A 26573-nucleotide genomic window follows, 5' to 3' on the forward strand; every position below is an offset into this window, starting at 1 on the left:
CTGTCAAAGGGCTTCAGGCTTCAGTGCATAAGTTTCTCTCAGGGAAGTCATTCAGATGCCCCTCCTCACATCCTCTCCTCTATTCCCCTGTGAGGGACACCACCAGCACCTCAAACCCTGTCCTTGATGCGAGCCACCATGCCAAGTTTCTAAACCACTCTGATTCTGATATGATACTGTGGACTGTTTTCTAAAATGGCAACCAATGGAAGAACTTTTACAGCAGGCTCTATCTGCAACGAAAATCATTCCTGAAATACCCAGCACTCTTCTTTCTCATTACATTTTGGACTTTTGAATAGATGCATTTAGTTTATCATCAGAAAGACACTGGCAGGCTTAAAAATGACAACCTGATGACTTACAGATGGCATTAGCTAAGATGGGGACAGCAATCCTATGGCACCTATGGGTGGTTACTGATATATATGGTGGGAGTACTTTATTAATTCTCACTAGATACTTTTCCTTCCTCTCTCTCCCTCTTTTTTTTTCCCCCAGGCACAGTTTTTAATGTTTTAGGGCAGGCCTACCTCCCAATAGGCATTGTTCAGCTATACTCATGTATCCAGGATTAAAGAGGCTGTATGTGATCTAAAAGCTAACTTCACCAATTTTGGGGTGAAGAAGCTACCTTTGCCCTTAACTGGTCAGTCACCATTTTTGCTTTTTTAGAAACTCAAGCACAACTCTGGAATTATAATAAACAAGTGGGTCTGGTTTATAGATTAAACTTGGCAAAGTCGAATAGAAAATGGAGGCAGCTGTGATTCTCCTGGGAAGCAGCAGTCTCAGAAATGTGCTGAATAGCAGGAAGAAGTGAAAGATAATCTTCTCCAAGTTTTCCCAGAGGAGAAGCATACTCCAGGGATTATCACATCTTTTTAATGGTCCTATAGTTGTTAAGTAATTAATTCGTTTATCTGATTTGCAAAAAGATGCCCAAAGGCTGCATGCACATTTGGATGAATTGGCATCTAACCTCAGAGAAGGTTCTCTGAACCTCATGCAGATCTAAATTTCCAAGAAGTAAAAGGATCAGGACCTTCAGGCTTCAGTGTTAGGAAGCCAAAGGATCAGATCTAACTTTACTCCAACCCAAGAAAATATCTTGGGTCTTCAGGAATGAAAAAGATGGAATCCCAGAAACCTTGGGATTTCATTCCTTCAGTCTTCATAAGGTATCTACATCTCTTTACATTTCAATGACAAAACCACTTATCCCCTTATCTTTTTATTTCATATTTGGCCAGAGCACCAATAGATATATGAGCAACCCAACTTCATCCAACTCCTGAAAATGACTATAGCAAACGAAGCCATTTTAAGTTGTGAAAGACACAGTAATTCACACGTGTCATGTCAGGGATGCATCCAATACTCCGAGTCTCTATATCTAGTGTACACTATATTGTCTGACACTGTCTCTGTGAGGGGGTGTGTACAAAGGTACTAATTACAGGCTACAGAGCAGATAATTAGCACCTCCTCTTAATAGGGGAGGCAACCTGTTGGTATCTGCCCTGGAATTGCCTCAGGGACTTTTTTTTTGTTGTTTTTTTTTGGTGAGGGGCAAAGGAAGAAAAATCCTGGAAACACATGGTACCGTACATAGAACCTTACTAGAGGTCTTAGACAATGGATGGGACGAGGCCATGCAAAGGACTCACCTCTTGATCTAGCTCCGTGTTGACTTCTAGCTGTTGCTTCTGGTTTTGCAAGGCTGGTGAGGAGATAGTCAAGTATTGCCCCAAGGAAGATGGTTTCATGAGGCCCAGGAGATGGCAGAGCAAGGACAGCTGTGAAGAAGAGAGGGAGGAGAATGCGTCATTGATGTGGTTCTTAGGGATGATTTCAGGAATCCAAGCAGAAGCCCATATCCAGGGAACTTCTTTGTTCTTTTTTTATCTAGAAATTAAAATTTGCTTTCCTTGTTTTATTTTTAAAGATTAAAAAAAATCCCTTACTCTTTGTCTTATAACAACTTTAAGACAAAGGGCAAGGAATAAGCAAACGTGGTTAAATAATTTGCCCAGGGTCACATAGCTAGGAAGTATCCAAGGCCAAATTTGAACACAAGCCCTCTCAACTTCAGGCCAGCTACTGTGCCACTTAGCTGTTCCCCAAATTTCCTTTTCCTTCCTTCCTTCCTTCCTTCCTTCCTTCCTTCCTTCCTTCCTTCCTTCTTTCTTTTCTTTTTTTTGCTTTCTTTAAAAAAAAAAACAAACCCTTACCTTTTCATTTAATTCTAAGACAAAAGAGCAGCAAGGACGAGCCAAGTGGGATTAAGTGACTTGCCCAGAGTCACATAGCTAAAAAGCATCTGAGGCCACTTTTGAATCCAGGTCCTCCTGACTCCAGGCCTAGCTCCCTTTCCAGTGTGCTACCTAGCTGCCCCAAGAATGCATCATTGATGTGGTTCTTAGGGGACATGCACTGATGAGTTCAGGAATCCAAGCAGAAGTCCACAACCAAGGAGCTTCTTTGTTCTTTTTTGCCTAGGAATTGAAAATTGCTTCTTTAAGTGCTAAGAATCCAGCACATTGAAGACAGGGAGCATGGGCTTGGAATCAGAAGAGGCAGGTTCAAGTTGCTGTCCGACTGTCCAAGTAACTGCTCAATCCTAAATAAATCCCAACTTCTCTAAAGTTCACCTTCCTCTGGTACAAACATGGACTAAGAATGCTTGTGCTATCTCCTTCATAGGAAATGTAAGGAAAGTGTGGCATGACAGAATGAGCCAGGAATCCAGACTCAAGAGACCTGGATTAAAATTCTGCCCAGGTCACTTACTATCTGTTGTGCCCACAGGCAAGTCCCTCAAAGTTTTTGGACCTCATTTTTCTCATCTATAAAATGGACTTTAAAAAATTAAAACAGAAATGATAATACCTGCTAGGGTTGTAAGAAAAGCATGATATAAATCTTAAAGTGCTATATGAATGTTAGGTATCAAAGAAATAATGCAGGGGCAGCTATAGATAGCATAATGGATAGGGTACCTGGCTGGGAGTCAGGAAGACCTGGGTTCAAATATGGCCTCAGGCACTTCCTACTTGTGTGACTCTGGGTAAGGCACTTAACCCCAATTGCCTAGCCCTTGCTCCTCTTCTATCTTAGAACTGATACAGAAAGTAATGTTTTTTTTGGTTTGTTTTTTTTTTTAAAGAAATAGCTTTGCATAGTGGAAAGGGAGCTAGATCTGGAGTCCAAGAACTTACCTTTGAATTCCAGCCCTGTCACTTACTACCTAACTGTTCTTAGGAGAGATGTTTAACCTCTGTAGGACTCAGTTTACTCATTTCCAGCTCTAAATTTGACTCTATGAACACATTCATAAAGGTTATCTAGAACCCAGGCTGTACTAATCCTATATAAGTAAAGGCAGAGAGTCTGGAACAACAAGGTCTGGGAAGAAGTTCTCTGGTAAGTGCCTTCTCCCTTCTAGGATTGTTTTTCTCTAAATTCTACATCCTAAAAAGGCAAGTCATATGGACAAATGAGAGAACACACTCTGTCTTAGTACTTGGGTAGAAGGTGTCAGACAGCATCTAAGTATATAATCTAGCCATCAGTATAAATGCCTCGGGGCATGCAGCCTGGGGCTTGCAGACTGACAGGTGATAAGTTCACTTGGGCAGCCTCTACTAGTGGGAAGTCTTGATCTCCTCAGGCTGAGAACTGGAAAGGGTTGACTAATTTCTCGGAAGTTGGTTTCTTAGTGTCTGCAAAAGCAGACAGTAAGGCTCTGGCTTCTCAGACATTATATGAGATAGAGAGAGGGAGGAGCAAATGGGAAAATGGAAGCCACAAACTGGGCCCTTGTGAGGGGGGCCGGAAGGTAAGGGCCTTCATATATTTACCTGCCTCTTCCACCACAGAAACTTGAACCCAAACTACCTGCTCACACCATATCCACGTGGTTACTTGAGATTTAGTGGACCATCTTTCCTCAAGTCCCTTGCTCACCCAGAAGCCCCTCTTCTGAAGTGCACCTGGCTGCTTGGTCATGACTCAACATGACTCAGTATCCAGACACTCAACTCAGCACCTATCTACCTACCAGATTGCAGGTTTAGACAGCCAGAGTCTCAAGGCTGCTAAAGGGATGAAATTGTGGCAAAGAGCCAGCATCGCCTCCCTCTTCCTCCCTCTTTTCCCCCTAGTCTATGGCGCTAGGCTTATAGATATGGTGCTATGTTCTTCAGCAAACCACCTCTCTTCAGTCTGGGAGAAGAAGAGGGAGAACAAAGGAGTCCCCTGTGTCCCCTGACTGGCCACCAAAGCTTGGACTCAAACCTGTTCTGGCTCTTTACTCAAGCCACTGAACTCTCAATTCCTTGGCAGGCTCTTAGAAATCCAAGGAATCATTTTTAAAATACGCTTGCCTATTCATTTATTACAAGTGTACAAGATTAGGTTTTGCTTTTCAAGATAATGAGGTTTATTTAAAAGATAGAGAATTATACTATTATACTTGTGCAACTCAAACGAATAAAACACGTTCCTTTGGTGGCATGGTCATTGGCATTATCTCCTTTTGGCTTTGCCTTGTACAAACTCTCTTTTGCTCTCTATTAGTCCTAAGCTCCAGAAGCCTAGGAGATGGGCAGATGGCACATATTCATAAGCACCTCACTTGCACCCAATTTTTTCTTCTTGCTTAGTTAAAACAGCTTCAATCAGATCAGCTCACAAGCAGCTTCTCTTGTTATTTGCTATTGTACTTGCTGATTGCTTATTCTTTTTACATTTCCCGGCTGTGGGATGGCACTAGAAAGCTGAATTAAAGGGATGAATCACTTAAGAAATAACCTTGCGTACACACACACACACACACACACACACACACACACAGCTGCACTAAGCTCAGGATAAGGGCTTGTTTTGGTTGTGACAGGTACTGGTAGAGTTTGGATACAGATTGTAAACTGCCTTAGCTGTGAGACATCATGCCAAACAGTCAGCCATGAAGAGCAAACAACTCACACCAGGAATCAAATAATTACTCAAGGAAAGAGACCACCCTTGGCTAGGTTATTATTTTTTTTCCTATCCTGGAGAATGGAGGATGAGTTTCTTTATTGTAGCTCCTACAATAATACCATTGGTGGAATGATCCCAAAGTGGCATCAGAACTGATGCCGGACTTTTCCAGGTCAGAATGGTTGCCTGCATTTTCATATCCCATCAGTCACTCAATGGCATGGCTGCCATGACACAACACACCACTTAATATCTGAGATCTTTAATTTACTTTTCCTATTCTTTTTGAAATTCAATTTGCTTTTTTTTTTCAGTTCTATTTTACTTTCAGTTCTCTCTCTCACCTTCCCTTCCCCTCCCACTGAGAAGACAAACTAAAATGTATTATATATGTATAATTGTGCAAAATAAATTCTCACCTTAGCCATGTCTAAAAATAAAATAAAAGCAAAAAAAGCAAGAAAGAGGGGGGGGAAATGCTTTCTTTTGTACTCTGAGTCCATCCAGTCTCTTTTGGGAGGTGGATAGTATACTTCATCATGAATCCTTTGGAACTATGGTTGGTAATGGTCTTAATCAGTTACTAAGCCTTGTTAAGTTCATTGTTTACACACTATTGCTGTTATTAAATAAATTGTCCTCCTGGTTCTATTCATTTTACTTTGTAGTAGTTCATAAAAATCTTCTAAACTTTTCTGAAACCCTTTCCTTAATTATTTTTTTTAAACCCTTACCTTCTTTCTTAGAATCAGTACTGTGTATTAGTTTCAAGGCAGAAGAGTGGTAAGGGTAGGCAATGGAGGTCCAGTGACTTGCCCAGGGTCACACAGCTGGGAAGTGTCTGAGGCCAGATTTGAACCTAGGATCTCCCATCTCTAGGCCTGGGTCTCAATCCACTGAGCTACTCAGCTGCCCTCTTGATTATTTCTTATAGCACAGTAGTATTCCCACATTCATATGCCATAACATGTTCAGCCATTCCTCAATTGATGGACAGCTGACTAACTCTTTATGTAGATTTCTCCCAATACTACAAGACCTGCTGTTACCCAACTCTTTTTTTTTCCATTTAGTTATTAATAACTTCCTGGTTTTACTAGATTTTCTCCTCATATTAAACAACATGAATTCAACCATTTCTCTAGTACTCCAGACTTTTCACCTGTTGTTGATCACAGCATATCAACACTGGAAGTGCTGTCAAAGTGATTCTATGTCTACTGGAGCAAAAATTATGTTTGCAACATACCTGACAAGTAGTCAGTCTTTGCTTGGAACCGTCAAATGAGAAGGAGCTGACTATACAAAACTCATCTTTAAATAGCTCTAGTTGTTAGAAAGTTTATTCTTATATCAAATCGAAATCATCATCTCTTCAATTTCAAATCATTGCTCCTATTTCTGTCTTCTGGGGCCAAGCAAAACTAATCAAATCCCTCTCCCACATGGTAGTCCTTAAAATAACTGCAGACAATTATCCTGCTCTGCCCCTACCCCTACCTCCAGTCTTTTCTCCTGGCTAAATATTTGCACTTCCTTCATTTGGGAATCTTCAGCTTAATCCTTGTAATACCTTGCTCTTGACCATTCTAGCTGTCTTCCTCAAGATACTTTCAATGTCCTTTACTTCAATGTGCAATACTTGGCAATGGCCTTTCAAAAATGTGGATTCCATGCTCTAGAAATGGGCTATCTATAAAGTCTATCCCTTCCCTAGTAGTAAACACAATGAATTCCTTAATATTGACTAAGAGCACCTTAGCTTTTCTGGTTGCCTAATAACACTATTGATTCAGCCTCTACTAAAACCTCATGAAGAAATGGAGAGAGACCCACAGGTTTGTTAAAGGATGAGTTTAGTTCCTCTTAAAAAAAAAAAAAAAAGGAAGAGGATAGAAATGGCAAGCTCTTGGCCATTGAACTGAACCTTAATTTCTGGCAAAATTCTAAACATATCATTAAAGGATGATTAACGAGTATCCAGAAAAGTCAACAGTGATGACAAATAGCTAACAAGAACAATTCATGCCAGACTAAGTTCATTTCCCTTTTTTGACAGAGTTATTAGGCTGGTAGTTCAAAGTAATACTGTAGTTATACTTTCACTAATTTTATTGAACTATTTGACCAGGTTTCCCACGTTATTCTTTTTTTGTTTTAAACCTCTACCTTCTGTTAGAATTAATACTAAATAGCAGTTCGAGGATAGGCTAAGTGACTTGCCCAGGGTCACACAACTAGGAAGTGTCTGAGGCCACATTTGAACCCAGGATCTCCCATATCTAGACCTAGCTCTCTATCGATTGAGGCACCTAGATGCCCCCCTCCTCCCATGTATTTTTAAGACAAGATAGAGAGCTTTGAACTAGGCAAAAAGCTGGGAAGAAGATCTAGAAATTTTTGAAAAGATGAATACAAAGAACAGACTTTACTAGTTCAATATGAACTTGGAAAGAATAGAGTATCCCTTCAGTTCAAAGATTTTTTTTCTTAGTCCTGTGCAGTTTAAAGTTTTGTTCTTGCTTTTTAATCAGTGACATGGATAAAGGAAGAGAAGCAATGCCCATCAAGATTGGAGATATTAGAAGACTGAGAGGGATACTTGGCAGGATGGCACAGTGGATAGACTACTCTCTCTAAGTTCTGGAACTTAAGCCCTTTGGGATCTCTGGCAAGTCATTTCAACTCTCTGGGCCTCAACTTTCCCATCTGTAAAATGAGGGAGTTGGATTAGGTGGCCTCTGAGGTCCCATCCCATAATACTACAATTCTCCTTTGAGTAAGATTTTGAAAAGATCTTAACAAGTTAGGACATTGGGTCAAGCTGAATTAGATGAAATTTGATAGGGACAATTATAATGTCTTATGTTAAATGGGTACAAGTACAAAATAAGGGAGACATGACTTCTAGTGGTCTTCTAGTGGTCTAGTAGACCATTAATGGACTATAAGCTCCAAGATGAATCAAAAGTGTGATATGGCATCCAAAAAAGATAATGTAAATTAAACCTGCAAAATGTCCAGGACTCAGGAGGTGAGATTTCTAGTATCGTGCCAGCTTAGCTTCCCTGAAGGGTCAGCTCAAGCAGTCTACCTATACAGGCACCTTCTTATCTGCTCCCATGCATCTCCTACCATGCATCCAAAATTATGTTGTATTTATTTTGTACATACCGTAGTATATGTACATATTATTTCTCCTCAGAACAAGATAAGTTCCTGTAGAGAAGGGACTATTTTTTTGTACTTCTATGGGGGGGAAGAAGCGGGGAGCTGTATAGCTGTTTGTTGTATTTGCATTCTGAGCATTTACACTTCAGAAATTGCCTAACATAGAGGCAGCTAGGTGGCTCAGTAGATTGAGAGTCAGGCCTAGGGAGAGGAGGTCCTGGGTTCAAATCTAATCTCAGAAATTTCCTAGCAATGTGACCCTAGGCAAGTCACTTGACTTTTATTATCTAGTCCTTACTTCTGCTTTGGAACCAATATACAATATTGATTCTAAGAAGGGAGGTAAGGTTTTTTTTTTGTTTTTTTTTTAAGAAAAAAGAGAAAAAAAGGAAGAAATTGCTGCCAATCGAAGGCTTGATTTTTTTGTTTTGTTAATTGCCTAGACTTAAGAAAGTGATAGAGAAAATGTTAATAATGAAGATTAAATTTAAAAGAGTGTCATGCATACATTTTTTTTTTCCTGGAGAGCAGGTAGTTAAACATTTACCAACATATCCTTGCTTATAACCCTTCTCCTTCCCTTCTACTCCAACATATTTACCTGGTATATTTGGGTTTTTAATAGATCCTGTTTGCTGATGATTCAGAGACCTACATCTGGAGGACTTCTTATATGCAATCTAGACCCATACTTCTTGCCTAATGGGACATTTTCTATTCAGATGTCCAGTTCTTAGCCTCAGCTTATACAAAGCAAAATTGATCATGGAACATTAAAGACTGATTGGAGATCTCAGAGATCTAACTGCCTTAGCTTACTAATGAAGAAGCTACACCTCAGAAATGAAGTAACTTGCTCAAGGTCATGCAGTTAGTAAATAGTCTTCTGACAGCCTTGTTCTTCCTATTACACCACACTATCTCTCTTCAACTTCACACCAGTCCCTTTTTCTGTATTTCCTTTTTCTGCCCATGGTATTGCCCATTCTTTTAAGTTGTCCAGACTGGAAACTTTGAAGCTGTATTTAGTTTCTCCTTCTGGTTTCTGATTTCTTCCTTTGGTTTCTTCTTCTCCAATCTATCACATTTGTCACTAAGACCTACATTTCTTCCTTTAAAATATCTCTGGGAATATCTTCCTTTCCATGCCCACTGCTAAATGGTCAGGTCCTCATCATCCCACAACTAGATCTCATAATAACCTATAACAAACTCATGTTTTTCCCTACTACAAACAATTTCATATATATCATTGCCTAGTAAGTATTCTTAAAATAAGGGGTTCACCATATCTCTTCTCAGATAAAGAATCTATGACTAGGGGCAGCTAAGTGATTCAGTGGTTAGAGACCCAGGGCTGGAGACAGGAAGTTCAGTTCAAATCTAGCTTCAGATGCTTCCTAGTTATGTGACAAGCAAGTCACTTAACCTTCATTGCCTACCCCCTTCCCACTTTGTTTATTTAAATTTTTTAAATTTAAAGATATTATAATTTCCCAATTACATGTGATAATGATTTTCAACATTTGTTTGCCACAATTTTAAGATAGAAATTGTCTCCCTCCCTTCCTTACCCCCTCTCAGAGATGGTAAGCACTTTGATTTGGATTATACATGAATTATCATGCAAAACATACTTGCATATTGGTCTTTGTTGCCTTACCATTTTTCTGCCTTAGAATATACAGTATTGATTCTAAGGGTAAATTGCTGTTTTTTACACTGACTTTTTAAAACATTTTTATTTTTTAAAAACCCTTAAGTTCTGTCTTAGTAACAATTCTAAGACAGAAAGGCAAAGGCTGGGCAGTCAGGGTTAAGTGACTTGCCTGGGGTCACACAGCTAAGAAATAGGTGAGAATGGATTTGAACTCAGGACCTTCCAACTCCAGGCCTAGTGCTCTTTCCACTGAACCACCTGACTGCTCCATTGACTATTATGTTTTAAATCCAAATTCTTCTGCTTAACCCTCTTTTTTTTTTTTTTAAAGCCTTAACTTTGGTGTATTGTCTCATAGGTGGAAGAGTGGTATGGGTGGGCAATGGGGGTCAAGTGACTTGCCCAGGGTCACACAGCTGGGAAGTGGCTGAGGCCGGATTTGAACCTAGGACCTCCTGTCTCTAGGCCTGACTCTCAATCCACTGAGCTACCCAGCTGCCCCCTGCTTAACCCTCTTTTTAAGCAGATTTCAGGATTTATTGAAGAAGGTGAACTTAGCTACTTAATTTTCTTTTTTTTTTAAATATTCAGTTTAAAATTTGGGGTTCTAAATGCTCTCCCTCCAGCTCCTCCCCTCTCCATCTAGAAAGCCTTCTACTTGACTTTCAAGCTCCCCTATAATCTAACTGAACTCTATCCATTCAAGTTTCTTGAGGACACATGCAATACAGAATGCTTCGTTTGTATTGCTCTGACACAGAGTTAGGCCCATGAGAGCTACTCTATAAAAATCCACTGATTAGTTCATAGGCCACTAGTATAAGTTGTGAGTTTACCATGACTATTCTAAGTGTTCATCCTCCCCTAATGAAAATTCCTCTATTCTCTACATTTAAGCTGTTATATACCTGGCACAAGTATTAGAAGTGAGCAGAGCATACTGATATAGCATCAAATTTCCACATTATTTCAGTCCTAAAATTCACCTGGGCTCTCTCCTTCCAGAGAGGGAGGATCTCTGTCTGCCCCAGGAGTCGGGCAATGATCACGAGGCTGAGTTGGCCTCGAAGCTGCCTGTGGGAAAAGTAAAGAACAAAGCCTTAGCTATGTTTAGGGGGCAGAAGGAGGCAAGGAGATCTGGAGTTGGGGGGGAGAAAGAGAAGGGAATATATGGGACATAAGGCTTAGTCATCAATTTCAGTGCCCAAGGATTTTCTGCAGTCAGCAACACATATAAACCAAGAGGCACACTTAACATTCTTCCATTCGTTCTTTTATCCATATCTTCCCTCTAGGGCTGTGCCAAAATGCTGCTAGCTGAACTTTATTCCTTCACCCTATTCCTCTCATTTTCCTTCCTAGCTATAACATAGTACCCTGACCAGAACAGTTAATCCTGTGGTCACAGAGTCCCATCCTCCAGCCCCCCAGAATGGAATTTAGAGATGCCAGAATGGAGAATGGAGGGCAGAGACAGGCAACACAGCTCTCTGTGTCCAGCTGCTCCATAATGAGGATTACAATTCTTTAAGCATCTCCACACACTTGTTGCTTTCTCATGAAGTGCCAAATGGTAAGATCTGGCACTCACTAAAGAAGTGATACATCCGTCATTCTTCCATGACATGACCACAGCAAGTGAGGCATCTCAGAGCCAGGAGTTCAAGGGCCAAACTGGAATGACTTAGACTAGTACTCAGCTTCTCCTTTGGAGACATGTTGACTCATTTAATTCAAGCCAAAGGAATTCATTAAACCCAGTGGAATGAGAGTCTAAAGGGAAAGCATTACTAAATGTTTTTTTTTTTTTTTTTTAAATTTTAAACCCTTAACTTCTGTGTATTGACTTATAGGTGGAAGAGTGGTAAGGGTAGGCAATGGGGGTCAAGTGACTTGCCCAGGGTCACACAGCTGGGAAGTGTCTGAGGCCGGGTTTGAACCTAGGACCTCCTGTCTCTAGGCCTGGCTCTCAATCCACTGAGCTACCCAGCTGCCCCCAGCATTACTAAATGTTAATGAAAATATAGGGACCTAGTTACTCCTGCCTTAGTTTCACTTGTATCCCCTTACTCCTCACCACCATAGGTATTACAGGCTCTATATCTTCTCCTACAAACCCTGCCACAGTTGTGCATGCCTCAAGTAATGTGAGGACCAGATGTAATATTCTTCCTATTACAGAAAAGCAAAAAGACCCAGTGTCCAGGAAACCAGGGTAGCCACATCCATAATGACAGTAACACAAGGAACCTCCCTGGAGTCCTTTCAGCCCAGGTGATGCCCATTTTCACTCTTTAACTCTTTCTTACCATGTGCCCAAAGTACTGGTAACTGGGGAGGACGAGGCTATTGGGAGTTGCTGCCCAAAGCTCCCTGGTCAGCTTGGGCCAAAACTGAGGTCAGGATCCAACAAGCTTCTATCCACAAGCTGAAAAACAGGAGTGTCTCATCCAGTCCAATGCTCCAATTTGATGGGTGCCCAGCCAGCATCACTCCCACTTGAGACTCACTTTCCTAACCCCCTTCTATAATCCTTTAGTCTTCATGCTGTCTAAAATTCTGTAATGTCTGTTTGTGTTCTTAGAATGGGCTGTGGTTGGGAATCGTTACATCTGTACAGCTGGAAGGGGATAGGACAAACAAACAGAACAATCTTGGGAGAGGGGATAAACAGCAAGAGGGGGGAAGTTAATAAAATCAGTTCCAGCTCATTTTGGGCTGGGAAAAGTCAGAAAGTGGGCTGTTTAGCAAAATAGGGTTTCTAAAAAAAATGCTCAGACTAGATGACTCTTCTGACACCATTCTAATTTAGTATCCTCACCTTTTCTTTTACAAGCATGTTTTATTGTTGCCCTTTATATTTACACGATGCCAACCTGACCCTCCAAAGTCCTCTGAGAGGTAGGGAAGGGTGACTGTCTATTGTACTAATTAAGTCATGTCAGTGCCCAGAAATTCAGAAAACCCAGTGACCAGCATGCTGCACTGCTATCAAACAATGGGCCATGTGTACAGTGCTCCACAGTCTCATCTCCAGAAGCCCAAGTTCCTGATTTCTTCTTCACTCCAATGGCCAACCCCACTAGACCTCCCCTTACTGTCCCATGCCAGTCAGGAGCCTCAGCTGTTCTCCAGGGTGCATAAAACAGCTGGATTGAGAACAGTGGTGGGAGGTAAATCCAGTCCCTGGGCACTGCTTCTCCACAGCCAAATCCAGAGCCAGAAGAGTGCTGGCATCTGGGAGCCATTAATCTGAAACCCCAGGCCTGCACTGAGTTAATTAACCCAAGTGTGGGTAGGGAGGGGTGGGAGAGGGGAGGGGAAAACAAGGAGGATGAGGAGAGAGGGCAGGCCAGAAAAGAAGTGCTGGGCTGGGAGTGAGGGGGGAGATAGGAAGTGGTTCCAAAATAAAGCAGAGAGAGGAGAGGCGAGCCCAGGGCGGGTCAGGACAGGGCTGTCTTCCAGAAATGGAGAAAAGAGATTGAAAAAAAAAAAGAGGGGATGAAAAGAAACCCACATCTGAGCGAACAGAACTTCCCCCCCTGCATTGTGTTCTGCTGCCCACCGTCTTTCAAGCTATTGACTCCTAATGCCTTTTAAACAGTCTCCTCCATTCTCATGTCCCCGCTGGGACAAAGAAAGGGAGGCAGGGCTAATTTTCCTATTTAACAGATGGGGGAAACTACAAGCCGGAGAAAAAAGGCTTCTTCAAAGAAATCCACAAAATGTGTCAGTTGGCAAAATGCGGGGAGCAGATCTACAGAGGTATCCTGACTCCCAATCTAGTCCTGGGGCTTGCTGGCGTCCCCTTTCCCCACTTCTGAACACGGTCCACCCCAGAAAGCTGCGCCCAGGACCACTCGGGAGATGACTGTTGGAAGACAGCAGGGAGCAAGAAATTCTGCCCAGGGCTTTTGCTGGTCAAACAGCTGTGGGTTCTCTCCCTCAAAAGCTTCCCTGAAGGCTCCACCCAGCCTCCTCCAGCAGCGGTGGGGGCTGGGTCTCTGAGGAACTCAGTATTGAGCAGTCTGGAAGCAAGAAGAGAATTTAGAAGCAATTCAAACAACTTTCATATAAGGCAACAGGATGCAGCAGATCCAGCCCAGCCTCAGCCTTCCCCCCTGTCGCTGGCACAGGACTCTGCTCTGCACGATCTATCTCCATAAGACTATGCCAAATTCATTTAGCACTCTCACGCTGCGTTGGGGAAACTGAGGCAGGAAAGAAATGGCCTTCTCAAATCCAGCAGAGGAAGGCTCCCACTGTTTCCAGCCCTCCTGCGCCCCCACTGCTGGCAGTCAGAGAAGCTTTTATTCAGCTCCTGTTTCCTTTCCACACGTTTGGGTCCTGGCCAGTGGAGAAGGCAGCCAAAATCCCCAGCTGGGGCAGACCACCTCCAAGTCCTTCATGCACTTGACTTGAGAGCCCTGTGAGGGACACTACCCAGGAAAATGGCCCAGAGTTCTCTGCATCTCAGTCTGATGACCTGAAAGAGCCCCATGTGAGGGTGGGAGAGGACAGGAGAAGCTTCCTTCAAACAAACTTGACTGCTACTGTCTACATCCCTGCTTTGGCTCCAAGTGGCCCTCTAATACTGGATGGGTCACTGGGATTTCAAGGGGCTTGGAAAATGTGCAGATCTCAGGAGAAGGCCTTAGCCAAATCTTTAGCCTTTTCCAGCTAAATACAAAAAGAGTAAACACTTTACTTCCTTGGAGAAGTCCTCCTTTGCTCATGAATTGATTGATCCCTGACTCCCCCCACCTTGGCCTTCAACTAAAAGCGAGACCATTTGCAGGACTGGTGTGATCCCACACGATATACATATCATGTATACATACATATCAACCAACCAACCAGCACTTCTTAATTGCCCACCATATGCCAGGTACTTCAGCGGCTACTATCCGTACACATGGAGGCATTGAAGTGGCAGGGTACAAACACTAGACCTAGAGTCAGGAAGATGTGAGTTCATATTCAGCTTTAGACACTTACTGGCTGTGTGATCTTAGGCAAGTCACTTAACCCTGTTTGCCTCAGTTTCCATATCTGTCAAATGAGCTAGAGAAGGAAATGGCAAACCACCCCAGTTATCTTTGCCAAGAAAACTGAAACAACAGAACAACAACAATTTCAGCTTGTTATTTATAATCCAGAGGGGAAGAGATGAGACCAATAAACGTAATTTAAATTTTAAAAAAGCAAAGATGAAATATGTATATTCACTGATTTGGTGAATTCTATGGATGACTACAGCAGTCTAAATGGTCACTCTACCTCCGATTTCTCCACACTCTTTCCAATATATTCTCCATACAACTGCTGAAGTGGTATTCATAAAACACAATTCTAACTGTGTCATTCTTTTGCTTAATATGCTTTTAATCTTTTTATGTGTCCTAGACCTCTTTGGTGGCAGGCAGCCTGGGGAAGCCTCTAGGCTCCACAGATTGTTGCCTACCCTCATAATTGAAAGAAGTGCTAAACTTCGGTTAGAGGGTAGTGAAAATAAAGATGCCATTTTTGTTTTGTTTTGTTTTGTTATGGTCCTCCGGGAGTTAAGAATCCCTGATCTTCTGATCCCATTTTGCCTCTAAGATGAAATATTTTTCTGGTATTTTCAGTCTTTACAACTGAGCTCCTGTCTTATTATATATCACTCCCCTTTGCATACTCTGCAATTTACCTAAACTGACTTTCTTGCCGTTCTTCACCCAAGACGTTCTATCTCATTGCTCTGCTTTCTGATGGGTTGTCCTCCTGCATGGAATGCCAGTGGGCCTCATCTCTGCTGTTTTGAAGCCCTAGCTTCTTTCAAGAGTCAGTCAATTGGTGCCTACAATGTGCGGAGTACTGGGGCTATAAAGGCAAAAAAAATAGTACATGCTCTCTAGGAGTTCAGTCTAATGGGGCAAAGGACATGTAAATATCTATGTACAGACAACATGCATACAGGATAAATTGGAGGTAATATCAGAGGGAAGGCACTGCAAGTAAAGAGGACTGGGAAAAGCTTCTTTCAGAAGGTAAGCCTTTAACTGAGACTTGAAGGAAGCCAGGAGAAACAAAAGAAGGCAGATGAGGAGGGTGAGCATTCCCCAGTGAAAATGCCCCGAGTTGAGAGATTCGGTGTCCTCAAAACTTGACCACTTATTGATTGGCTGGGATGGGGTGAGAATGAGGAGTTGAGGATCACACTTAGGTGTTGAACCTGGGACTAGTAGGATGATGGCACTCTTGACAGTGAATGGGAAATTAGGAAGAGGAGCGGGCTTGAAAGAGAATTTGAGTTTGGGACATGTTGAGTTCCAGATGTCTACAAGACATCCAATTTGAGCTATCTGAAAGACAGTTGGAGATTTGAGACTGAAGGGCTTTCCCTTCCCTCCCTGAAACTACTAGTGCCGTGCCTACACCACCCCAACAAGCTGAAATACTGTACAGTAAAGCAAAATCAAGTGGTATGTGCCGAGTGAGTGTTAATAAATACTTATTGAGAGTTATGGTAGTATTTACTCATGACCCTAGAGTATCAGTCTAAATTGAGCAAAGATGAAATAAGCCAGCTTCTCCCTTTTTCTGATGAGATGATTCCTGCATGGTGGTTGTAGCTATAACTGAGAACATACTGATCCACCAGGTGTGAAGGTTCAGGTAAGAAAGACTCTGTTACAGAAAAAAAAATCCTCATAACTCAAGGATAGGTTCTTCATGATTAAATCTCTCATACTAACCTCCCTCAAGTCCATGGGACTTCTTCATTATTAACTCTGATCTACCAGAGACCATTATACTGCTCCCTGAGGAGAATATAAGACAACCCTCTTCTTCCTTCCTTTATCCAGTACTACTAGAGAATTTTCCAATACCCAGGCTTGGAGGATGCCAACACTTCTATTAGTGAGTCAATGGCTACAGCAGACAGAAAGTTGATTGGAAATTCTTGCTTTGTCCTTGAGCACCTAAGCAGAATAAGATGGTTATAAACCAGTATACACTTCCTACAAAGCAGTCTTGTTCACTGGGTCACTGTGGGCACAAAACCCATTGAGTCTGCCACTAGTTAAGCCGGAAACAGACAATAAAATGGGGCTGTCCTACTTCTAGCAACACAATCAGTCAACAAGTACATATTATGAACCCCACTATGTGCCAGGCTCTGTGCCAGACAGGGAGGATACAAAGACAAAAGAAAAGACAGTCCTTGCCCTTGGGGAGTTTTTTATAATCTAGCCTGGGGAAAACTAGATAGAAAGATAGCTATACCCAAGTACATACAATACACATACAAACCACATCAATACATATATATAATATATACATATATAAACCACATCTACACATATGTGCACATAAAAATAATATATCAATACATCATATAAATATATAAATAATATATGAATAAATGTAAATGTGTGAGTAAATATATAAATATAACCAAGTGTGTTTATGTAGTCATAAATACATGTGTGCATATATACAGATGTGTGCATAGTCACACACACAGCCACACTAGATTCAAGGTGATTGAGGGAGAAGCAAGCAATAGTTAGAGGGAATCAGGAAAGCCTGATGCAGAAGGTGGTTCTTAAGCTGAGCTTTTAAGGAAACCAGGGATTCTGAGAGGTAGAAAGAAGTGAGGAGGGAGTGTATTCTAGAGAAGGGGGCCAACTGGTGCAGCGGTACAGAGACAAGAGAAGAGTGCTATCCCTGGAGACTAGTCAGAAGGCCAGCTAGAAGGCTAGAAAGGCAGGTTGGAACCAGATGGCAAAGGGTCTTAAGTACTAGAGGAATTTATTTGGGTCCTGGTGGTAAAAGGGAGCCTCCAGAGTTTCCTGAGAAGGTGAGTAATGTGATAAGATATGAACATAAGTAAAAATCAGTTTGGCAGCTGTGTGAAAGAGGTATTGGAGAGGGAAGAGACTTGATACAAGGAAACCATTTAGGAGGCTGCTGGGGAGGGAAGAATCATTTAGATAGTGCATACTATGTGCTGAGCACTATACTAAGTGTTTTATAAAGATAATTTCACTTGATCTTCATAACAATCTTAATAGATAGGTACTGCCATTATCTCCATTTTATGGTTGAGGAAACTGGCAGAGAAAAGTTAGATGACTTGCCCAAAGTCATACAACTAGGAAGTAGCTACATTTGAACTCAGGTCTTCTCAACTCCAAGCCTAGCACTCTATCCACTGGCCCACCTAGCTCCCTCTCTGTTGCAATAGTCCAGGAGAGAAGGAATAAGGACATAAACACTAGGGTGTGTGAGTGAGACATATATGAAACATATTGTAGAGGACACGGTGAGAATCCCAGGAGATGCTGACTAAAAATCTAATCTTGGTCATTTAAAGACCCATCCTGGGAATTAACTCTCTGTTTCTCAGTTTCTGTTCCTCTGTCTCCCCTCTCTGTCTGTGTGTATGTCTCTTTCTCTCTGTTATTGTAATAGTTCTCATCATCTTTACAGATCTAACAAGTGTTATTCTTCCGGCCTTTTTCTGAGAAGGGTCATATAGACTATAGCATATTGTTAAAGGTGACATAGCCCAAAAAGAGGGGTACCAGACATAGATCCCTGGAGTGTTCAAGATCCTCCTAAACAGGGATCCTCCCAAACAGCATATAGTCAAAGCTGTCTGGAAGCACACATCTAAAGGTCCTTTAAAAAAAAGGCAGAGCAACACTTTTTTGTTATAAGCTATCATTTATTCAATAAGTATTTAGTAAGCACATATTTATTATGTTTTAAGATGACACAGAGGAGAAAGCATAGTCCTTCTATCCTCTATATATCTAGCTTTATACTGGGGAAACAACTTACACACATAAATGAAACAGTAACAACGAAGGGCAATATAGAATTAATGACCAAAATCATGTTACAGAAAACAGTTCTGGGATAACCAGGTAGCACAGTAGATAGAGCACCAGGCCTGGAGTCAGGAGAGCCTACGTTCAAATCTGACCCCAAACACTTCCTAGTGGTGTGACCCAGGGCAAGTTGCTTAATTCTGACTGCCTAGCCCTTGCCTTTCTTCTATCTTAGAATCAAAACTAAGACAGAAGGTAAGGGTTTAAGACAAAAAGAAAAAAGTTCAAAGATAGAAGAGATCAATTTAAAATAAAAGCAGTCAGGAAACCCTTAGTAAAATGGAACAGGACCCTTAAAGAATAGGGTTTCAACAAGCATTTCTTTATTTTTTAAAATTTCTTTTTATTTTTAAATATTTTTCCATGTTTACATGATTAATTTTCTTTCCCTCCACCTTCCCTCCCCCCTCCCAGAGTCGACAAGCAATTCCCTGGGTTGTACAAATGTTAACACTTGATATCTATTTCCATATTATTTATTTTTGCTATAGTGCAATTTTTTAAAGCCTAAACCCCAAATCACATACCCATATATACATGTGATAAGTGATGTAATGTTTTGCTTTTGCATTTCTACTCCCAAAGTTCTTTCTCTCAATGTGGATAGCATTCTTTTACATAAGTTCTTCAAGAGTGTCCTGGCTTCTTGCATTGCTATTAGTAGCAAGGTCTATTACATTGGATTGTTCCACAATGTTTCAGTTTCTGGGTACAATGTTCTTCTGGTTCTGCTCATTTCACTCTGCATCAGTTCATTGAGGTTCCTCTAGTTCATATAGATATCCTCCATATCATCAATCCTTACAGCACAATAATATTCCATCACCATCATATACTACAATTTGTTCAGGTATTCCCTAATTGAGGGACACCCCCTTATTTTCCAATTTTTTGCCACCCAAAGAGTCTAAAAGCATTTCTTAAGTACCCACTATGTACCAGGCATGGTGCTACATCCTAAAGATATACAGAAAGGCAAAAATAGACCCTAACCTCAATGAGCTCCCAGCCTAATGAGGGAGACCACCTGTAAACAACTATGTACAAATAAGATAATACTAATTCCTCAGTCTGGTATTAAAGGTCCTCCACAATCTGCCTCTAATCTATCTTTCCAGATTAATTTCACATTATGTCTTGTTTTTTTTCCAAATCTTTACCTTCTATCTTAGAATCAATACTATCAGTTCCAGGGCAGAAGTGTTAAGGACTAGACAACTTGGGTTAAGTGACTTATCCAGGATCACACAGCTAGGAAGTATCTGAGGCTAAATTTGAACACGGGACCTCCTATCTCCAGACCTCACTCTCTTATCCACTGAGCCACATAGCTGTCCCACATTATTTCCTCTTTACATGTTCTGCATTCAAGTCAAACTAGATTGCTTGATGTTCTCAGAGTTTAACCTCATTTCTCCTGCTTTGATTCATTTGTTCAAACTAGAATGTAGCAGGATAAAGTAGAAAAGGTATTGGAGACACCACCTCATACCTACCACATTGACTAATATGACCAAAAAGGAAAATGATAAATGTTGGAGAGGATGTGGGAAAACTGGGATATTAATACACTGTTGGTGGAACTGTGAACTTATCTGACTATTCTGGAGATCAATATGAACCATGCTCAGAGAGCCACAAAACTATACATACCCTTTGACCCAGCAATACCACTACTGGGTTTATATCCCAAAAAAATCAAAGAGAAGGGAAAAGGACTTATCTGTATTAAAAAAAAATTTTTTTTAGTAGCTCTTTCTGTAGTAGCAAAGAATTGGAAACTGAGAGGTTGTCTATCACTTGGGGATTGGATGAACAAGTTGTGGTATATGGTTGTAATGGAATACTATTGCACCATAAGGAACAAGGAACAGCTTGAGTTCATAGAAACCTGGAAAGACTTATATGAACTGATGCAAAGTAAAGTGAGCAGAACCAGAAGAACAATGTGTACAGTAACAGAAATATACAGTGATGAACTGTGAAGGACTAAACCATTATCAGCAAAGCAATTCTCCAAGATAACCACAAAAGACTCATGAAGAAAAGGCTATCCACAGCCAAAAAGGAATTATTGGAATCTGAATGCAGATCAAAACATGCCATTTTCCATTATATATCCTTCATGAGATTTCTGTTGTATGTGTGATATGTGTCTTCTATCATGATGAGCAATGTGGAAATGTGTATGGGTATAACCTTGGGGAGGGTGGGAGAATAGGGAGGGAGAAAATCTGAATTTGAAAATGTTAAAAAACAATCATCAAAAATTGTTTCTACATGTAACTGAAAAACGTTTTTAAATGTAAAATGAAAAAAAATATGGGACACAGAATCAGAAGATTCTAGGTTTGGATTATGACCCAGATCTTAGTTTCTGTATAATCCTATAAAACAAGGTGGGCCTCAGTTTCCTCATTTGTAAAATACAAGGTTGGGACTAAATGATTTCCAAGGTCCCCACTCTGATCTCTGAATGCACTCTTTCCTCCATTCCATTTCTCAGAATCCTAATCTTCCCTAAAGACTCAACTCAGATGCTGTTTTCTCTGTAGAACCTTCCTGGTCCCAGCCACCGATCTCATTCTCCTCTTCCCTGTTGTTATCACTCTGTTCAAATTGCCTTGTATTTATTTATCTGAATGCATGTTGTATTACCCCAGTGGAATATATTTTCCACAAGAACAATTCTTTAATTTTTGTCCTTCATCCCCATGGTTGAGCACAACTACATATTAGTACTTAACTTAGTTCATTGAATTAAATTAAATTATTTCAGCTATTAAATTTGTATTGGTGCCACACCCTTTGCAACAGAACGAATGTGGACCCTGCTAGCAGCCAGGCGCTGAGCAGGCAGCTCAAAGGTCTGAACTTGCCTGACGTTGTCTTTAGTGCAGCAGGAAATCTGGTTCTTTTCACTCCTTGGGGACAAAGCTTTTAGGAACCCAGTCCTCCAGTGGAGAGTAGGTATTTTCCTAGGTGGGATGATGCTTTTCTCTTTGCTTCTGACCTAAATTTGTAGGACTGGGAAGGCTTCCTTCACCTTAGGAACAACAGTGTCTAGCAGTTCAGGGTGAATGCATCTGGTGACTTGTTCTATTCATTCCCAGCACCTCTTGGTGACAAGTTAATTGCACCAGGCAATTGTTTACTAATAGACTCAGGTTGAGCAATTTAGGTTTCTTCTGGGCTCTGCCAGCTTGCCCTCTTTTTAGAAACCCCATCTTTGTTCTCAATTTCTTGTGGACTTGGGGAATAAAGAGTGACCTCTTTCAAATGGGGATTTCTTGTACCCTTGAGGGAAGTAGCAACAAAACCATAGGCCATAAGTACGTTAGATTTAATCTTGTCCATACACACTACACTTTACCAGATGTACTCAAGCACACAACATTGCTTACAGAACCAATGATACATAGACACCAGCACACTCTTGAGACCTTGGCCCCAATCTTAGAGCTTCACATAGACCCTAAAGAGATGAAGTGTCTCACTGTGGAAATGGAGATGGAAAAAATGTACCTGCCACGGGTAGTAACGTCCAGGACAAGCTGTACAGCAGCCAACAGGTTGTGATGGTGATCAGACACCCAGCTCAACATGCAGCACAGTTCTGGGAGCTGCCAAAAAAGGAAATGGTGATCATTAAGGCCAGTGTGTAACACAGAAGTGGTGCAGCTCTTTCTAATTCATAAGAACCCAAACCAAGTAGCAAGCCAGGTACTTTGGAAAGAACCAGACAACCTCCAAGAACATAGCACTTAGGGGCAGGCTCATGAAGGTGTTAGGATTACTGAGGTGGAAAGTGAGATAAGAGCTTTGGATAGAGACCCTGATTTCTTTTCAAAACTCTGAAGTCACTCATCTAAGAGAACAGCAAGAGATCCCTTCCCGAGACATTCATAAGTACTATTAATTTCCAATGTAATAACACTTCTAACATGAGAAATTTTAGATTAAGAAAGGTATCAGCGGAGTTTAGGAGGTTCTGAGGAACAGGGACAGAAATGAAAGTCTGAGCAGGATCACTGAACTCCAAGACAGGCCAGGGAGAGGCCTGTTACTACCTACCTTCTCTGACCAGTCTTTAATATCTTCAAGTAACATGAGCAAGAGCTGCTGGAGGTCAGTGCTGGGGAGCAGCCGTAACTGTCTATCGAGACTGGCTCGGCATATTAGATACATCAGGTTGAGCAGTTCCCCATCTGTGTAAGCACCCGGTTGGGCCATCACACACAACGTCAGAAACTAGCGAGAGAGAAATCACATGGGAAGTGGGGTATCAGGAATGCCCAAGGGAAAGAACAGAGCTACTCTGAAGAGATTTACTGGGAAAGTGTTGCCTACAGATTCCCTTTAGCAACACTGGATGTGATTCAGGAGAAAGGAGGATTGAGAGATGCCTGAACTCTAAGTCACTTCATGGGCTCTCAGAGGAAGGCATTAGCTCAAGAATAAAAAAAAAAAAAGACAGAGAATTGGCTGTTACTTTCAGCATTTGTACTACCAGGCTGAGGTAGGCAGAATTGGGTGAAAGATAGGGGAGAGTGGGTCTACCCAGACTAACCTTACAGATGTAGCTAAGGTTAGTTTCCAGTTCAGTCTCTGGTGCAGAGCCTTCTTGCTCTGTTAAATTCATACCATCAGCAGCCTCACTGACCCTAAAATGAGGCAAGAAAATATATATGGATAGCAAAAATATGCAATGAGAAGGCAATAGGAACCTGAGAGACAGAGAGAGGAAAGAGTCTTGTTCAAAATTACAGATTGAATTTAGAGATACATGAAGCAAAACCCGAATGCCTTGCCATGCAAGGGTCCTTTTTAAAATTTAATTAATTTTTTTTTTATTAGAAAATGTTGGGGCAGCTGGGTAGCTCAGTGGAGTGAGAGTCAGGCCTAGAGACAGGAGGTCCTAGGTTCAAATCCGGCCTCAGCCACTTCCCAGCTGTGTGACCCTGGGCAAGTCACTTGACCCCCATTGCCCACCCTTACCAATCTTCCACCTATGAGACAATACACTGAAGTACAAGGGTTTAAAAAAAAAAAAAAAGAAAAGAAAATGCTGCCTCCAGCCTTTATTTTTTACCTGGAATCCCACCTATTAGTAAAACTAACCATCCTGCTACTTACTCCTAGTCACCTTCCAACGATAGGGAAAAAAAATTCTCCCCATTTTGTGACTATCAGAACAACTTAAGGACTGTCATTATTGTCTTATCCTGTTAGAATCTCAAGGTCATAAAGTGAGGACTAAAAAGGACCTTTTAGGTCATCTGGCACAATGTCTTCATTTTACAGTGGAGGAAAATGGAGCTCAGCATGGTTAACCAACTTATTCAAACACAAAAATAGTAAGTATGAGAGCTGTGGTTTGGACCCAAATGCTGAAATGCCAAATTCGCTATTCTTCCCACTCCATCCCACCACCTCCCACTTTGTAAAGGCTAGAGTGCAATCTATCTGTAGATAATAAATCCTGATCATGCCAGGTATGATGATGACAGCAGCTCAGTTATGCTGACCACATTGCATGAGAGAAATGCTTGGAAAACCCTAATATGTTAAAGGTTATAATACCTTAGGGGCAACCTGGCATAAGGGATGAAAAACTGGCCTGGGAGTCAACAACATCCAGGTTCAAATCCTGCCTCTGACTCCCACTATTTGGCTGAGTGACCACAAGCACTTCAGCTCATATCTCAGAACCCCAAGGAACTCTCTGAGACTCAAAGTGACAAATGAGGTGCTGACCTGCATCTGTGGAAGGATAGCTATCCCAGGAGTTCCCCACATCAATGATATCACAGATGGAGGTGTCTGTAATTCTCAGAGGAGCCTTTTAGGACCCACAAGAGTTGGCACCAGTGGCCAATGTGGGAGGCTCTGGGGGTGGCCTTGGCCACCCTTTCCTGATTTTAGCATTTATTAGGAACAGAAGAGGGGTAAGGGTGGGACCTTAGAAAAAGAACTCTGGTGTTTGCTGGTCTGGGTGGTACATCTGGGATAAGTTGGGTTTATGCCAGCATGCAAGGATAGTATTGTGGGCATGTGGATCTCAGCACATGAGTGGGAATGGTTTAGTATTTCTTGGTGCATTTCTGAATTTGAACTTGTATCATTCTGCGCATTTGCTGCAAATGTGACCTTTCCACAGGATTATCACGGAGGGATGAGGAATGTTGATAATGGGGGCTGATGAATGTGCCTTTTCTGTGTTTTTGTGGGGGCAGCATGGAGATAGTAGGCTACAAATATGACTAAATCTTTATGTAAGGGTGGGATTAAATGACAACACTCTTCTTCAGGAAAAGAAATGCTGACCTTGATGACTACATGAAAGTGAGGAGGAAGGGCCAGCCCTCCCCAGCACTTTAGCCAAAGCCTATAAAATGAAACATTCATTAGGGTTCAATATGCTGGTTTTCTTCGGGAGTGGCATGCAGAGCGTTTTAGTCTAACTGACGACAATGGGTTTCTCTATTCCCTGCACTTCTGAGGAATCACTTGACTGAAACTTTGGCGTCTGTGGCTGCTATTCTGAGAATAAAAATCATCTGCTCCCACGGGGCTCCTCCATAGTTCCCAGTGAGAAAGCATGGAGAACAGGGATTTCACAGTTGAACAACCCTCATTCCCACCTGTACTCAATTGGCTATTAGTAAGTCGACAATTCCATTGTTCCCCTTCATGAACAAGGTGATTTCATTTATCCTATTTCCGTTGATACCTGGCTACAAGCTTTCAACATAGCTGAGAGAAAGCAATGTGTCTTGGTTGTCAAAACCTAGATCTAAGATTTTGCCCCAAATCAATCACATTCCTGCTCTGTGCCTCAGTTTCCATACGTGTTCTCTCCCTAGCACTGAGGAAAAAATGAGTTTCTCCACCTAAAATTATCTGAGCTCTTTAAATGGAAGGATAGTAGAAAAAAACATGCTTAGTTCTGGCCCTCAATATTGATTACCTTCATTTCCGTTTTCAATTCAATATACATTTAAGTGGCTGATATGCAAAGCAATGCACCAAGCACAGGGGAAAGATAGCAAATCTAGTTATGATTTGGTCACTGCTTTTGTGGAGCTCACAAGGGGAGCAGACAGATACAATATAATCACTAATAGTTATAACATGATAGCTACATTAAAATGTAGCTATGAAACTGAGTAGCTAGGTGACTCATCGGATAGAGTCTGGCTTGGAGATTGGAGGTTCTGGGTTCAAATATGGCCTCAGACACTTCCCAAATAAGTGAGCCTGGGCAAGTTACTTAAACCCAGTTGCCTAGTCCTTACTGCTTTTCTTTCTTGGGACTGACACTCAGTATTTATTCTAAGACAGAAGGTAAGGTGGAAGGAAGGGAGAGAAAGCGAGTGAGAAGGAAAGAAGGAAGGAAAGAAGGAAGGAATGAAGGAAGGAAGAAATGAAGGAAGGAAGGAATGAAGGAAGGAAAGAAGGAAAGAAGGAAGGAAGGAAGGAAGGAAGGAAGGAAGGAAAGGATGGAAGAGAGAGGGAAGGAAGGGAGGGAGGGAGGAATGAAAGGAGGGAGCAAGAGAGGGAAGGAGGAGGAAGAGAGGAAGGAAGAAAGGAGGGAGAGAGAGAAGGAAGGGAGAAAGAATGGAAGGAAGGGAGGAAGGGAGGAAGAAAGGAGGAAGGAGGAAAGGAAGGCAGGAAGGAAGAAAGGAGGGAAGGAAGGAAATAAGGAGGAAGGTAGGAATATAGAAATGAAGGAGGAAGGTAGGAAGGAATGGAGGGAGGGAGGAGAGAAGGAGGGAAGGAAGAAAGAAGAGAGGGAAGGAGGGAAAGATGGAGGGAAGAAAGGAGAGAGGGAAGGAGGGAAGGAGGGAAGGCGGGAGGCAAGTAAGGCGGGA

The 26573-nt window shown here is 41.7% G+C and overlaps 1 protein-coding gene across 1 annotated transcript in view; it reads right to left on the reverse strand.

The window, feature by feature from the left end:
• The window catches only part of FAM178B (family with sequence similarity 178 member B), a 138952-nt gene that overhangs the window by 22988 nt on the left and 89391 nt on the right, over positions 1–26573 (reverse strand). Inside the window, exons 8-12 of the mRNA XM_044661039.1 lie at positions 23270–23363; positions 22774–22950; positions 22225–22322; positions 10804–10891; positions 1671–1799 (exon numbers count right to left, since the gene is read on the reverse strand). Coding sequence (XP_044516974.1) covers positions 1671–1799; positions 10804–10891; positions 22225–22322; positions 22774–22950; positions 23270–23363 — 586 coding nt within the window. The remainder of the gene's footprint in view (positions 1–1670; positions 1800–10803; positions 10892–22224; positions 22323–22773; positions 22951–23269; positions 23364–26573) is intronic.

Source organism: Gracilinanus agilis, chromosome 2 (genome assembly GCF_016433145.1).
Source record: "Gracilinanus agilis isolate LMUSP501 chromosome 2, AgileGrace, whole genome shotgun sequence".
In the NCBI taxonomy this organism is placed as follows: Eukaryota; Metazoa; Chordata; class Mammalia; order Didelphimorphia; family Didelphidae; genus Gracilinanus; species Gracilinanus agilis.